General features: G+C 40.8%; 1 protein-coding gene across 1 annotated transcript; it reads left to right on the top strand.

The window, feature by feature from the left end:
• Positions 1–5,903: 5,903 nt before the first annotated feature.
• On the top strand, positions 5,904–15,050 carry LOC115159196 (cathepsin L1). The gene is made up of 8 exons (XM_029708674.1): positions 5,904–6,006; positions 9,623–9,761; positions 9,937–10,059; positions 10,863–11,012; positions 13,359–13,583; positions 13,872–14,037; positions 14,329–14,446; positions 14,681–15,050. The coding sequence occupies exons 2-8, from the start codon at positions 9,633–9,635 to the stop codon at positions 14,778–14,780; spliced, it is 1,011 nt and encodes a 336-aa protein (XP_029564534.1). The 5' UTR covers positions 5,904–6,006; positions 9,623–9,632; the 3' UTR covers positions 14,781–15,050.
• Positions 15,051–17,073: the final 2,023 nt, after the last annotated feature.

The following is a 17,073-nucleotide window of genomic DNA, read 5'->3' on the forward strand; positions in this document are numbered from 1 at the left end:
TTGTGAAGATGCTGGAGGAAACAGGTGCAAAAGTATCTGTATCCACAGTTAAACGAGTCTTATATCGACACAACCTAAAAGGCCGCTCAGCAAGGAAGAAGCCACTGTTCTAAAACCGCCATAAAAAAGCCAGACTACGGTTTGCAACTGCACATGGGGACAAAGATTGTACTTTTTGGAGAAATGTCATCTGGTCTGATGAAACAAAAATAGAACTGTTTGGCCATAATGACCATCCTTATGTTTGGAAGAAAAAGGGGGAGGCTTGCAAGTCGACGAACACCATCCCAACCGTGAAGCACGTGGGTGGCAGCATCATCTTGTGGGGGTGATTTGCTGCAGGAGGGACTGGTGCACTTTACAAAATAGATGGCTGCATGAGAAAAGAAAATAATGTGGATATATTGAAGCAACATCTCAAGACAGGAATGGGCTCAAAATTCACCCAACTTATTGTGGGAAGCTTGTGGAAGGCTACCTGAAACATTTGACCCAAGTTAAACAATTTAAAGGCTTTGCAACCAAATACTAATTGAGTGTATGTAAACTGCTGACCCACTGGGAATGTGATGAAAGAAATAAAAGCTGAAATTAATAATTCTCTCTACTGTTATTCTGACATTTCACATTTTTAAAATAAAGTGGTGCTCCTAACTGACCTAAAACAGGGAATTTTTACTAGGATTAAATTTCAGGAATTGTGAAAAACTGAGTTTAAATGTTCTTGGCTAAGGTGTATGTAAACTTCTGACTTCAACTGTAGGTATTCCTCTTGTCCAGATGGGATAGGGCAGTGTGCAGCCGATTGCATCGTCCGTGAACCCATTGGAGCGGTAAGCAAATTGGAGTGGGTTTAGGGTATCAGGTAGGGTGGAGGTATTATGATCCTTGATTAGTCTCTCAAAGCACTTCATGATGACGGAAGTGTGTGCTGCGGGGCGATAGTCATTTAGTTCAGTTACCTTAGCTTTCTTGGGAACAGAAACAATGGTTGCCATCTTGAAGCATGTGGAGACAGCAGATATGGATAGAGATTGATTGAATATGTCCGTAAACACACCAGCCAGCTGTTCTGCGCATGCACTGAGGACTCGGCTAGGGTTGCCGTCTGGTCCTGCAGCCTTGCGAGGGTTAAGACGTTTAAATGTTTTATTCACGTAGGCCACAGAGAAGGAGAGCACACAGTCTTTGGAAGAGGGCCGTGTCAGTGGCACTGTATTGTCCTCAAAGCACGCAAAGAAGTTGTTTAATTTGTCTGGGAGCAAGACGTTGATGTCAGCGACCGGGCTGGTTTTCCTTTTTGCTATCCGTTAATGTCTGTAGACCTTGGTACATACAGTGGGGAGAACAAGTATTTGATAACCTGCAATCAGCAGTGTTTCCTACTTACAAAGCATGTAGAGGTCTGTAATTTTTATCATAGGTACACTTCTACTGTGAGAGATGGAATCTAAAACAAAAATCCAGAAAATCACATTGTATGATTTTTAAGTAATTAATTTGCATTTTATTGCATGACAAGTATTTGATACATCAGAAAAGCAGAACTTAATATTTGGTACAGAAACCTTTGTTTGCAATTACAGAGATCATACGTTTCCTGTAGTTCTTGACCAGGTTTGCACACACTGCAGCAGGGATTTTGGCCCACTCCTCCATACAGACCTTCTCCAGATCCTTCAGGTTTCGGGGCTGTCGCTGGGCAATACGGACTTTCAGCTACAAAGATTTTCTATTGGGTTCAGGTCTGGAGACTGGCTAGGCCACTCCAGGACCTTGAGATGCTTCTTACGGAGCCACACCTTAGTTGTCCTGGCTGTGTGTTTTGGGTCATTGTCGACCCATCTTCAATGCTCTTACTGAGGGAAGGAGGTTGTTGGCCAAGATCTCGCGATACATGGCCCCATCCATCCTCCCCTCAATACGGTGCAGTCGTCTGTCCACTTTGCAGAAAAGCATCCCCAAAGAATTATGTTTCAACCTCCATGCTTCACGGTTGGGATGGTGTTCTTGGGGTTGTACTCATCCTTCTTCCTCCAAACACGGCGAGTGGAGTTTAAACCAAAAAGCTCTATTTGTCTCATCAGACCACATGACCTTCTCCCATTCCTCCTCTGGATCATCCAGATGGTCATTGGCAAACTTCAGACGGGCCTGGACATGCACTGGCTTGAGCAGGGGGACCTTGCGTGCGCTGCAGGATTTTAATCCATGACGGCGTAGTGTGTTACTAATGGTTTTCTTTGAGACTGTGGTCCCAGTTCTCTTCAGGTCATTGACCAGGTCCTGCCGTGTAGTTCTGGGCTGATCTTGCATGGAGCCCTAGACCGAGGATGATTGACCGTCATCTTGAACTTCTTCCATTTTCTAATAATTGCGCCAACAGTTGTTGCCTTCTCACCAAGCTGCTTGCCTATTGTCCTGTAGCCCATCCCAGCCTTGTGCAGGTCTACAATTTTATCCCTGATGTCCTTACACAGCTCTCTAGTCTTGGCCATTGTGGAGAGGTTGAAGTCTGTTTGATTGAGTGTGTGGACAGGTGTCTTTTATACAGGTAACGAGTTCAAACAGGTGCAGTTAATACAGGTAATGAGTGGAGAACAGGAGGGCTTCTTAAAGAAAAACTAACAGGTCTGTGAGAGCCGGAATTCTTACTGGTTGGTAGGTGATCAAATACTTATGTCATGCAATAAAATGCTAATTAATTACTTAAAAATCATACAATGTGATTTTCTGGATTTTTGTTTTAGATTCTGTCTCTCACAGTTGAAGTGTACCTATGATAAAAATGACAGACCTCTACATGCTTTGTAAGTAGAAAAACCTGCAAAATCGGCAGTGTATTAAATACTTGTTCTCCCCACTGTATGTCTCATGTTTGAGCCGTTGAATTGCGAATCTACTTTGTCTCTACACTGACACTTTGCTTGTTTCATTGCCTTGCTGAGGGAATAAATACACTGTTTGTTTCCAGTCGCCTTGCCATGATTAAATGCGGTGGTTCGCGCTTTCAGTTTTGAGCGAATGCTGCCATCAATCCACAGTTTCTGGTTAGGGAAGGTTTTAATAGTCACAGTGGGTACAGCATCTCCAATGCACTTCCTAATAAACTCACTCACCGAGTCAGCGTATATGTTGATGTGATTGCCTGAGGCTACCCGGAACATAGCCCCAGTCCACGTGACCGAAGCGATCTTGAAGTGTAGAATCTGATTGGTCAGACCAGTGTTGGATAGACCTAAGCACGGGCAATTCCTGTTTTAGTTTCTGCCTATAGGAGGGGAGCAACAAGATGGAGTCATGGTCAGATTTGCCAAAGGGAGGGTGGGGGAGGGCCTTGTATGCATCGCGGAAGTTAGAGTAGCAGTGGTCCAGTGTTTGGCTCGAGCGGGTACTATAATCAATGTGTTGGTAGACTTTAGGTAGCCTTGTTCTCAAATTAGCTTTGTTAAAATCCCCAGCTACTATAAATGCAGCCTCAGGATATATGGTTTCCAGTTTACATAGAGTCCAGTGAAGTTCTTTCTGGGCCGTCGAGGTATCTGCTTTGGCGGGGATATACACGGCTGTGACTATAATTGAAGAGAGAATTCTCTTGGGAGAAAATGCGGTCAGCATTTGATTGTAAGGAATTCTAGGTCAGGTGAACAAAACGACTTGTTCCTATATTATGTTATGATTACACCATGAGTCGTTAATCATGAGGCATACACCCCCACCCTTCTTCTTACAAGAGAGATGTTTGTTTCTGTCGGCGTGACGCATGAAGAAACCCGGTGGCTGTACTGACTTTGACAACATAATCCTAGTGAGCCATGTTTCCGTGAAACAGAGAATGTTACAATATCTGATGTCTCGCTGGAAGGCAACTCGTGCCCTAATTTCATCCACCTTGTTGTCTAAAGACTGTACAATGGCAAGTAATATGCTCAGAAGCGGTGGATGGTGTGCTCGCCTTCTAAGTCTGACCAGGAGGCCGCTCCGTCTGCCTCTCCTGCGGCAATGACGTTGTTTTGGATCGGCCTCTGGGATAAGATCCAATGTCCAAGGTGGCGGTCCGAACAAAGGATCCGCTTCAGGAAAGTTGTATTCCTGGTCATTATGTTGGTATGTTGGTGTCGCTCTTATATCCAATAGTTATTCCCGGCTGTATCGAATAAAACTTACGATTTTCAGGGCTAACAATGTAAGAAATAATACATAAAAAAACGAACTACTGCATAGTTTCCTAAGGACTTGAAGCAAGTAGACCATCTCTGTCGGTGCCATCTTGCTATCACGGCGCCATCTTGCAATCTGTCACAGGTCAGTTGTCAAAGTAAATATAGAAATAGGTAAAGAGTGACTGGGGTTTCTTGGTGGATGAGAGAAACTTGACCTGAACATCCCACTACAGGTAATTCCACAATTGTCAGAGTGATAATTTGTTGTAGTGATGATGGGTGGGAAGTAGGTAGGCCGAGTGTTTCTGTATTGGCTAACGAAGGCAAAGTTTGAGGCGTTGGTCCACCAGACATTTTACGCATTTGGGGGTAAGTGTCTGGGAATGAGATTAGTTCCAATGTAATCAATCAACACTACTTCTTGACTGCATTATACTGCAAAGCACTGTAATTGGGATAATGAAATCTATACTGATTGTATTTAGAGGGAGAAACTCCTTAGGAATGTGTGTGATTTCCCTGTGTTTCTGTAGACACACTAATACCAATCAAGTAGTCCTACCAGTAACTACATATCTACATGTAGATTCAGCAGCTGCACAAGAAGAGAATCCATCCCTCCCCTTCTTCCTGTGTGATTGTGTCTGGTTGACAGGCAGTATTTCCTATCACTGACAAGGAAAAAGCAACATTACACAATAGGTATTGATCAGAAACAATGTGTTGATTAGTGTGTTTCTGTGGGTTTTAATCTAGTGGGTTTAATAATTGAAATAGGTACATAAATGCTTTGCCATTTAATCTGTATGAGCTCCAAAAAATACAAAACAATATGATCGAAGTTTAAAAGGAAAACAAAAAGAGAATGTGCAGAAGAGGTAGAAAACTGAACAGCTTGTAATACACCTCCCCCTTTCAAATGAAATTGGAATGATTATTTACAAGCAAATTAGAATGCTGTCTTGACACAGCAGGCTATCACACAATAATTAATCAGTATAAAGAATGCAGACAATCTCATGTATTTTAGCATTAAAGGGGCAATCTGCAGTTGCTACATCCATTTTTCTACTTATAAAGTAAGGACATCAACCTATTGATTATTTAATTTTACACCTGTATTTTCAGGCCTAATGTAGTTTTTGAGTAAAAAAAATATGCCCAGGGCCCTAAATCAAATGTATATTCAAGATCCTTTTTACATCAGCAGTTGTCACAAAGTGCTTATACAGAAACACAGCCTAAAACCCCAAACTAACACGAAGATGTGTATCAGGTAAGTAACCTACTGCTGAGTCAAAGAATGATGTCAAGGTATTTATCACTTTCTAGCTAAATTCATGTCATCCTTGTGCAGTGAACATGTCTTGCCTTTTTTTTACTGACAATTTCTTTGTCATTTCTGTATGAGCAGCAGCGTGTCGTGTTCTCCTCTCCTCGGTGCCCGCACATGATGAGAGAACTGTTACAAAGTAACCGAATATGAAAGAATGTTAAGAGAAACTGATTCGACCGTTACAATGTATAATTTGACCCTTTGTTTCCCAGTAATCTAATCGACTTCTGAAGATGTTTCATCAAGTTCAGCTGAAGGATAAGACGGTCAATTGGGCAGGAATCACATGCTGGGATATTTACTTGGGGGCGGGACCTGAGATTTTCTAATTCCTATTTCAGCCAATCCCAAAATACACTGTGTGATATCGAGGTCCTTTTAGCCAATCACAAGCCTTTCTTACTATCACGACATATAGCTGGCTGTATAAAGTGTTGTGTTTAGTAGGCATGGTCTACACAACAACAGCATAAATCAACACACTGTTACTGCAAATTGACGGAAAAAGTAAGTATTACCCTAGCTCTATTATGTTTGTACAGTGTTAGGTCGGTCTTCTTGGGTTATGGCCGTTTACCAGGGGCATTTGCTCTTCGGTTGATACAACAATGCCTAACAGCGTTAGGATACAGTTTCTGATGTTATTGCTGCCGGCTGTTACTAAACATTCCCTTGAATATCTCGGTGGATATCAACATTACTTTATCATTTGGAAAAGCATTACTTGATATTTTTTATAGCGATAGTAACGTTCCATATAATTTGTTTTTTCCTTCAGTTGAACTTACTGTTGGGCTAGAACCCAGTTCTCACATACGAAATGTCTCCAGTGTTGTCGTTTTTATACGTTGTTACGATATAGGGGAAAACAGTAAAAAAATTTAATGTATAAATGTGGCTAATATTTGGATGAGGTGTTGCCTAATGAGAATTTCAGCAATTTAAAAGGAGACTGGCGTTTGATTCCACGATGTGTTATCACCGCTTTCAACCGTCAAAGTACAACCCAAATTCCATGGATTTTTTTTTTTAGATTTTTGGATTAATAATCATCTAAATGTGTTTACACTGCGCTTTTAACCATTACACAAACATATAAAAACAAACAATTGAATTACTGTGCTTCATCTAATAGCACAACCACATGACCTTAAGTGGTGTTGAGATTTCATTAATAACCGCTAGGGGGCAGTATTTTCATGGCCGGATGAAAAACGTACCCAATTTAAACAGGTTACTATTCTGGCCCAGAAAATAGAATATGCATATTAGTAGATTTGGATAGAAAACACTGAAGCTTCTAAAACTGTTTGAATGGTGTCTGTGTATAACAGAACTCATATGGCAGGCAAAAAACCTGAGAAATTGAATCAGGAAGTGGAAGAAATTAGAAATGTATTTTTTGTTTTGAATCCCTTAACTACAGTGACATAGTAGGTGCAACGTAAATCCTAACTCTTCCATTGGCTGTCAACAATCTTTAGGAACTGGTTTCAGCTGTTACCGGGCAGATAATTATTACATTTACATTTAAGTCATTTAGCAGACGCTCTTATCCAGAGCGACTTACAAATTGATTATGACTCAGTCAAGCATTGGCCAGTCTGAGGAGAGGTGTCTTATGATGCACGTGAGTTTGTCGTGTTTTTAAAAAAAAAATTCTTCTGGAACAAATACCTATTGCCCGGTTGTAAAATTATCGCAATTTTACGTAAAAAAATACCCTAAAGGATTGATTGTAAACATCGTTTGACGTGTTTCTACAAACGGTAATGGAACTTTGAACACTTTGACTATGGGTTTGCGTCCACGCCACACAGCATTGTACTGTGTTTTGGATGGGTCAACAAAACGGACGTATTTGGACATAAATGATGGACTTTGCAGAACAAATTAACATTTATTGTGGAAGTGGGTGCCCATCCGAGTGCATTCCACCGAAGATCAGCAAAGGTAAGTAAATATTTCGAACGTATTGTTAGAGATTTGTCGACTCCGTGGTTGTAGGCTAACTGTATAGTACTCAGAATATTGAACAATGTTTTTTCCGTAAAGTTATTTTGAAATCTGACAGTGGTTGCATAAATGAGTAGATCATCTCTAATTCTTTAAATAATTGTTATAAATGTTTATCAACGTTTATGAGTTCTTCTGTAAATTAAATGTGCCTATTCACCGAAAGTTATTGGGAGAACATTTTCTGAATGTCATGTGCCAATGTAAAAATTGGGTTTTTGGATATAAATATAAACTTGATCAAACAAAAAGGCATGTATTGTCTAACATGTCCTAGGAGTGTCATCTGATGAAGATTGTCAAAGGTTAGTGCTTAATTTTAGCTGTATATCGGGTTTTGTGATGGCTATCGTGCTTGGAAAACTTTTTTTTTTTTTTGCTGAGGTGCTATGCTAAAATAATCTAATGTTTTGCTTACACCGTAAAGCCTTTTTGAAATCGGACAATTGGATTAACGAGTAGAGTATCTTTAAAATGCCGTATAATACGTGAATTCGCGCCGTGCTATCTCACTGGTTGTTGTCCAACCAATCCCGTTATCGGGATTGTATCAAGAGGTTTTAACTACGTAATTTAGTGCCAGTGATCAATGCCATTTTGAGAATGTGTAGATTATTATAGCTATTGTGAGTATCTCCAGACCTACGACCTTGGCACGCTATTTTGAATGCATGATGAATTAGTTCAGTGTTGTCACCTTTTTTGCCCTGTTGGTTAGAGCCTGTAAGTAAGCATTTCACTAAAGTCTACACCTGTTGTCACATGCACCGAATACAAACTTTGATATGATTTGGAAATGAGACATTTTATAGTGACTAATCTCAAATGTGGCACTGGATATGTTTACTCATTTTAGTTGAATAAATACTGTTACAATAGTTTAAGAGCCATAATTTAGGCTATTTGCTGTATTGCACAAATAATATAAATGTTTAGTTGTCAATGCAACCAATTATCAACATTTAAAGGATTTGTTTATTTTGTGCCACTGATTTAGTCTGGTGTTAATTTTAGCTTGTCTACATATTGTTTGCTTCACAGCTCCAGCTCAACCAAAAGTTTGTCACGTCCTGACCAGTGTAGGGGTCTATTTGTTATTGTAGCTTGGTTAGGATGTGGCAGAGGGTATTTGTTTTGTGTACATGTTTAGATAAGAGGGATATTTTGTGAGTGTTTTTGGGGATTATTGGTGTATGTATTGTAGAGGGGTTATTTGATTTATGTGTTCTGGGGTGTTGGGTATGTTCTTGTGTTTTGTATTTCTAGGGGCTGTTCTAGTTGTAATTCTTTGTTGGCCTGGTGTGGCTCTCAATTAGGAACAGCTGTACATTGTTGTTCCTGATTTGAGTCATATTTAGGGAGCTTGTTTTCACCTGTAGTATTGTGGGTAGTTTTTGCACCGCTTGTAGTTATAGCCTGCAACTGGTTCCTGTCGGGGTTTCTCTATTTTCTTGTTTTTCCATGTTCACGTGTTTAATAAAATATGATGATGAGCACGCAACCCGCTGCGCCTTGGTCTAATCTATACGACAGCCGTGACAAACAAAGTTAAAGAATAGGTCTGAAGTTGGATTTAGTCCTATTCTTTAACTTGGATATTTGTTGAGGGAGATGTGACTCCAACACATGACTTAATTTAAGATTACTTTTGAAATCAACCAAAACTTGAAACTAGGTGTATGTCTCTTTTTAGTTGACCCCTGGGTTGACTTGAAACAATAGCTCCTGATGCCTTCACAAATCCTATATGCCTGAATAGTGTCATTGACATGTAGAGTAGGGTGTCATTTCATTGTTTCTGTAAAACCTATCCTTTGGAATGACTCTGCTAGCATCAGTGAATCTTAAGAGACTTCTCACTGTACCACATTGGTAGTAGTCAGTGACATATCAAAGCTAAGCAGGGCTTGGTTAAAACCCTGGGTGGGAGACCAAATGGCTAGCTGTAGCTCAACTCTTCAGTAGTAGGTGCTGCCCAGACTCTTGTTTTTTTTTTTCCTCTGGTAGTGGCTATAACGTTGAAGCTCTATTGTTTCAACATTTAATAACGTATAGATTCTTTACACTGAATACAATGCTGACTGATGGCTCTCCTCTCTCCCTTCAGTTGTCTGACCATGACGTCCCTCTACTTGGCAGTGTTGGTGCTCTGTATGAGTGCTGTGTATGCGGCCCCTATGTTTGACTCTCAGTTGGAGGGCCACTGGCACTTGTGGAAGAACTGGCACAGCAAGAACTACCATGAGGTGGGTGTTTAAGCACAAGTAGGGGAGAACATCCTCATAGGAACCCCTCAGTAGCTCCCAACGAGTGCCTCTAATTGGTGCATTTTGTATACATGTAGCTGTAAATTACAATTAACTCCGTATAACATTATTGCATGGATTGTGTATTTTCTGACTTTTTCACTCATTGTTACAGAGGGAGGAGGGCTGGAGGAGGATGGTTTGGGAGAAGAACCTGAAGAAGATTGAGATGCACAACCTGGACCACTCTATGGGAAAACACTCCTACCTTCTGGGCATGAACCACTTCGGTGACATGGTATGAAGATCTACCTTGCTGAGCAGTGCTTGACTTGGACTAAATGGGCGCCGGTACTCATTCTGAGTGCCAGTACTGTTTATGTTAAGGTGCAGGAAATCTGCAGTACTTTCAGCTAATATTCTGAGGTGCAGGAACTCAAGCACTAGACAGATTGAGGTGCCAATTCTGGTGAGCTCCTGCCCAAGTCAAGCTCCATTGCTGAGACATTTTAATAGTGGTGCAGGAGGTACATTTCAGAAGTCTTGTCCCATGCTGAATCTTTTTGTTGACATGATTATTTTATTATTTAGCCTTTATTTAACTAGGCAAGTCAGTTAAGAACAAATTCTTATTTACAATGAAGGCCTTGGAACAGTGGCTTAACTGCCTTGTTCAGGGGTAGAACGACAGATTTTTATCTTGTCAGCTCAGGGATTCGATTTAGCAACCTTTCGGTTACTGGCCCAACACTGTAACCGCTAGGCTACCTGCCGCCCCTGCATTGGCTACAGCACCTAAAGTATGAAATGCTTCACAGGCACTTTGAAAACCGACACAGGTGTCAGCATTGACAACTAAAGCAGGAATGTATTCACTAACAGGTTAGGTTTCTTCCACTATCAGGTTCTGAAGGAACAGTGATCTGAGAAGGGAACAGAAGTGTTCACTTTTTAACGCACCATGTTTCTCGTTCAATGCATAACTTAAAAAAAAAAACGTTTAAAGACATTAAACCTACATGTTACAGTCAGTAAGTTATTAAACACATCTGGCCAGGGAGACACTACACTTCATGTTTTTCTGGATTTCTTCCTCCCTAGACCAATGAAGAGTTCAGGCAGCTGAACGGCTACAAGCAGACGACTGAGAGGAAGTACAAGGGCTCTCTGTTCATGGAACCCAGTTACCTGCAGGCCCCTAAAGCTGTGGACTGGAGAGAGAAGGGCTACGTCACTCCCATCAAGGACCAGGTGAGACCTCAATCACTCGAGTCATGACTCATCCACACACTGCTGTGTCGCGTAATGCAGACTTTCGTGATTTCTTGCATCCAGGGAAATGTCTGGCTTGTTTGCATGCTTACCTATGACATGCCTGTAATTTACAGTGTGGCAAATTGTGTATGCAAGTGGTTTATTACTAGAGGTTGGCCGATAAATCACATTTTCATTGAAGGCCTGGGAGCAGTGGTTTAACTGCCTTGTTCAGGGGCAGAACCTTGCAACCTTACGGTTAACTAGTCCAATGCTCTAACCACCTGCTTTACATTGCACTCCACGAGGAGCCTGCCTGTTACACGAATGCAGTAAGAAGCCAAGGTAAGGTGCTAGCTAGCATTAAACTTATCTTATGAAAATCAATCATAATCACTAGTTAACTACACATGGTTGATATTACTAGTTGATCTAGCCTGTCCTGTGTTGCATATAATCGCTTAGGCACAGGTTGCTCTAACGTGTACCTAACCATGAACATCAATGCCTTTCTTAAAATCAATACAGAAGTATATATTTTTAAACCTGCATATTTAGTTAATATTGCCTGCTAACATGAATTTCTTTTAACTAGGGAAAATGTGTCACTTCTCTTGCAACAGTCAGTGTATATGCAGCAGTTCGGGCCGCCTGGCTCATTGCGAACTGTGAAGACTATTTCTTCCTAACAAAGACAGCTGACTTCGCCAAACGGGGGATGATTTAACAAAAGCACAATCGTTGCACGACTGTACCTAACCATAAACATCAATGCCTTTCTTAAAATCAATACACAGAAGTATATATTTTTAAACCTGCATATTTAGCTAAAAGAAATCTATGTTAGCAGGCAATATTAACCGGGTGAAATTGTCACTTCTCTTGCGTTCATTGCATGCAGAGTCGGGGTATATGCAACAGTTGGGGCCGCCTGGTTTGCTGCGAACTAATTTGCCAGAATTTTACGTAATTATGACATAACATTGAAGGTTGTGCAATGTGACAGGAATATTTAGACTTGGGATGCCACCCGTTAGATAAAATACAGAACGGTTCTGTATTTCACTGAAATGAAAAACGTTTTGTTTTCGAGATGTTAGTTTCCGGATTCGACCATATTAATGACCTAAGGCTCTTATTTCGGTGTTTATTATATTATAATTAAGTCTATGATTTGATAGAGCAATCTGACTGAGCGGTGGTGGGCAGCATAAGGCTCGTAAGTATTCATTCAAACAGCACTTTCGTGCCTTTTGCCAGCAGCTCTTCGCTGTGCTTCAAGCATTGCCTTCAAGCATTGCCTTCAAGCATTGCCTTCAAGCATTGCCTTCAAGCATTGCCTTCAAGCATTGCCTTCAAGCATTGCCTTCAAGCATTGCCTTCAAGCATTGCCTTCAAGCATTGCCTTCAAGCATTGCCTTCAAGCATTGCCTTCAAGCATTGCCTTCAAGCATTGCCTTCAAGCATTGCCTTCAAGCATTGCCTTCAAGCATTGCCTTCAAGCATTGCCTTCAAGCATTGCCTTCAAGCATTGCCTTCAAGCATTGCCTTCAAGCCTTGCCTTCAAGCCTTGCCTTCAAGCCTATCAACTCCCAAGATTAGGCTGGTGTAACTGATGTGAAATGGCTAGCTAGTTAGCCAGGTGCACGCTAATAGCGTTTCAAACGTCACTCGCTCTGAGACTTGGAGTAGTTGTTCCCCTTGCTCTACATGGGTAACGCTGCTTCGAGGGTGGCTGTTGTCGATGTGTCCCTGGTTCGAGCCCGGGTAGGAGCGAGGAGGGGGGACGGAAGCTATACTGTTACACTGGCAATACTAAAGTGCCTATAAGAACATCCAATAGTCAAAGGTATATGAAATACAAATCGTATAGAGAAATAGTCCTATAACTACAACCTAAAACTTCTTACCTGGGAATATTGATGACTCATGTTAAAAGGAACCACCAGCTTTCATATGTTCTGTGCAAGGAACTTAAAATGTTAGCTTTCTTACATGGCACATATTGCACTTTTACTTTCTTCTCCAACTTTGTTTTTGCATTATTTAAACCAAATTGAACATGTTTCATTATTTATTTGAGGCCAAATTGATTTTATTGATGTATTACATTAAGTTAAAATAAGTGTTCATTCAGTATTGTTGTAATTGTCGTTATTATTATAAAGAAATATTACAAAAAATTGGCCGGTTAATTGGTATAGGCTTTTGGTCTCGTATCGGCGTTGAAAAATCATAATCAGTCGACTTCTAGTTATTACTTACATACACTGGCTTAATATGCACGTGTCAGTGTGTTCTGACATGCAATACTAACAAGATGTTTAACAATCTTTCCTCCAGGGCTCATGTGGGTCTTGCTGGGCGTTCAGTTCCACCGGGGCCATAGAGGGTCAGCTATTCAGGAAGACTGGCAATCTGGTGTCTCTGAGTGAACAGAACCTGGTGGACTGCTCCAGACCCCAGGGCAACGAGGGCTGTAATGGAGGTCTCATGGACCGGGCGTTCCAGTATGTAAAGGACAACGGTGGCCTGGACACAGAGGCATCATACCCCTATGTGGGCAAGGTACTGTGTTCTATTAGTCTGAATTCAAATATAATAGCGTATGAAGATGCATTTATTAAAAGTAAGGCCCTGTTCTTTTAGCCTGGTCCCTGTTAATGCAGTTTGCTGTAGAACTAACTGTTTTTTGGGGTTTTTTTGAATGATTTTCAACTTAGAAATATAAATTACATTTTCCACTTCATTACAGTGGGATTTTAGTCTCCAAGGATGACTGACTTGCTTGAATAATTGGAGTTTTAATTTTTTTTTTTTACTAATCATGGCCATTGTTCTTCTCTGGTAACTCAGGATGATCTTTGCCACTACCGACCAGAGTTCAGTGCTGTCAATGAAACCGGCTTCGTGGACATCCCCAGTGGCAAGGAGCACGCTCTGATGAGTGCTGTGGTGTCTGTCGGCCCCGTCTCTGTCGCCATCGATGGCAGCCACGACTCCTTCCAGTTCTACCAGTCTGGTGAGTAGCAATTAGCGGTGCAACTTAAACTATGTGTTAGAATATTTGCAAGGATTGGATTCCCTACCTCCTATTTTTGGGTAGCAGTGATCTGTACTGGTCTGTCCTTTTCACACTGTAGCTAAGATTTACAAATAGGATCATCTTTGAAGTAAATTGTTTCCAATATTTCAATTTTTCCCTCTAGTAAATAGCTACACACTACCTTTAGCGTTGAGATCAGGAGGTTTTACATACTGAGGTTAACCCAGCATCTTAGCCCACTAATTTAACTATGTCCTCTCCCTGTAGGCATCTACTATGAGAAGGAGTGCAGCAGTGAGCAGCTCGACCATGGCGTTCTGGTGGTGGGATACGGTTTCGAAGGAGAGGATGTAGATGGCAAGAAATTCTGGATTGTCAAGAACAGGTACAGTACATAGTATCTTCCTAGGATGTTTTTTATTTGTTACGTCACCACTACGGGATTGGTTAATTTCCTCATCGGGGAATGTGTCTCTCTACATTGCCTTTATTTGGATACGGTGTTGGTCTTGTCCTGATACTATGGTCTAAGTCATACATTTCTCTAAAGCAGCAGTAAATCTCTATAACTTCCTACTAATTAGGACTGTGGGACTAACATGTTTTGTCTTTTCCTCAGCTGGAGCGAGAAGTGGGGAGACAAAGGCTACATCTACATTGCTAAAGACAAGATGAACCACTGTGGCATCGCTACGGCAGCCAGCTACCCACTAGTCTAGTGTTCTAGTACACTAGACCTTAGTTTTAGGAATGTTTGAAAGTTCTGGCTAAAGGGTCAGGATTACAGTGCTGCTTAACTAAATCTGTGAAAGGTGCATGAGAACCTGCTGCTTGGGTTTTAAAGAATCACATTTAGGGAATTTGTTTTATACTTTATTTTGTGTGTATGCCTGTGTGAAGTGAATGTTACAGGTGTGACCTGTGTACGTTCCTAGTTCTGCTTTTACACCTGTTTTGTACATGTGAACAAAATAAACTTTTTAAATTGCTTTGTGGTCCTAATCGACTAGATTCTCTTATGATGTAGTGCTAATTTTTCAACGTTGGCACTCTCTAGCAGCTATTATGACCGTCGATGAAGACTGACTCTCAAACACAAACATGTCATGTGGAAGCTAGGTGAATTTCAACAGCACTAGGTTGTGTTCAAAACAAATCTCCCCTGCATCCCACTTCCCTGTAACATGGCACTCCTGCTTGAGACTCTTGAACTATTTATTTTGTTTTACTATTTCAGTGATTTTTGTTGGGTGGTACACTTCAGTGCTTGTTTATTTTTCACAAAATGAAATTGAGTGACCAGTGAATTTTGGCCACCAGGAAGTGACAGGGTGTCTTGACCCAATAGCCACTACATAACACAGCCAAAACCACTTTCCCATTTTTGACAGATGCCATTCTGGCAGGCGAAATCATTAGACTAATCACAACACTGGCAGGTCAGGAATTTTGATTTATTCTGCTATTACTGCAGATATTATGGACCTCAGAAAATTGGCAAATTCTAAAGATCCTGTGTAGCACCTTTAATGGTTGTGGGGTTTGATGCACAGTAGTGAATGAGAACTGATGCCTCTACTAGGCATTAAGATGCATTTTGGGGGGGGGGGGGTGACCCTATCCAGTGGGTGTACTTGTACATCAAGCTGCTTCACCCTACAGAAACAACATGGACTCTTGCCCCTAATTGGCAGTTCTGGCTCAGACAAGCCTTACAAAGGCTTTTGTGCCTGGGCCTTATGGATAAAAGCTTACAAGGACAGATTGGTATAAGATATTTGTTTTCACTTACAAGTTTTTAATCTTTTGTATATAAAGTGGCAAGCCAACCAAATCGTTTGACCAAAACATGCTTTGAGGCAGATTGTATTTTTAAACATTGTCACACCCATTGTATTTCCTATATTGTCCTTAAGACCGCTACACCATCTTTTACTATGTTTTCTACAAGCCTTCCAGAGGCCATGAGTAATGGCAAACCTTGTTAAAGGCCAAGTGCAGTAAAAATTCAGTATAAAATCCTTTCAGCTGTTATTTCCCAATGGCTGCTGGTTAAAAATACAATCAACACAGGATGTTTTAATAAGCATGTTTTGCATGAGAAGTTGCAGTATCAGTTAACAGACCAGTTCCAAACCTCTCTTCCAGTAACAGCTCGTTTTCAGGTTAGAATACATATTCCTCCCCATTAGGTCCTTCATCTCTGGTGGATTGAGCTACTCTTTGGTGCCCTTCCCCCTCGCCACTCAGACCACTCCAAGATAGTCCTAGCGACAAATAGGTTTTTGCTAAAAACTGTTTCTCTATGACCACTTTAATGGAAAACCGTTACAGTAAGGCTGTAATATGTAACTTTTTGGGGCGACCGTGCCTAATTCACAGAAATGGTCATTCTCATTGAAAGTATGTCTAAGAAGTGGTAGCTCTGTTCTGTGTGAGCTATTTCTACGCTTTCCGTTAACTTTAGTTTTTGCGTCTTTTAATTTCGGTTTTGAACACCAGCTTCAAAAAGCAAAAAATATATTTTTGGTTATGGAATGTATATTTCACAGGTTTAGATGAAACAATGATTCTCTACGCTATACTTGTTTTGTCACAAACTGAAATTAGGCGAACTGTGAGCTGAATTTTAACAACCAGGAAATGGCCAGAGCTATTTCTGCATAGGGCATCTTTTATTATTACCCAGAAATGATTAGATTTATAGATAACATCTGCATTGGGCCTTTAAAATGCAGGAAATTCATTTAAAATGTAATTGTTAGTGACGTTTCTGTGTACTGTATTTGGTATGTCTAGCTGGTCCTAATGTAAATACATGCCAGGCTGAAGTGAAGAACAGACCGTACAGTAATTTAAAACCTTGTACGGCCTACATACTTACTACAGGAGTTTCTGATCAACAGTATGTGAAGAGACATTTGTCACTCAGCATTAAGTTTATTTTAAGCTTTACTACACAGCAATAAGTCCAGTGTTGAATTAACTCCCACAGAGTTGATTTCAACACTT

This window comes from Salmo trutta, chromosome 23, assembly GCF_901001165.1.
Source record: "Salmo trutta chromosome 23, fSalTru1.1, whole genome shotgun sequence".
In the NCBI taxonomy this organism is placed as follows: domain Eukaryota; kingdom Metazoa; phylum Chordata; class Actinopteri; order Salmoniformes; family Salmonidae; genus Salmo; species Salmo trutta.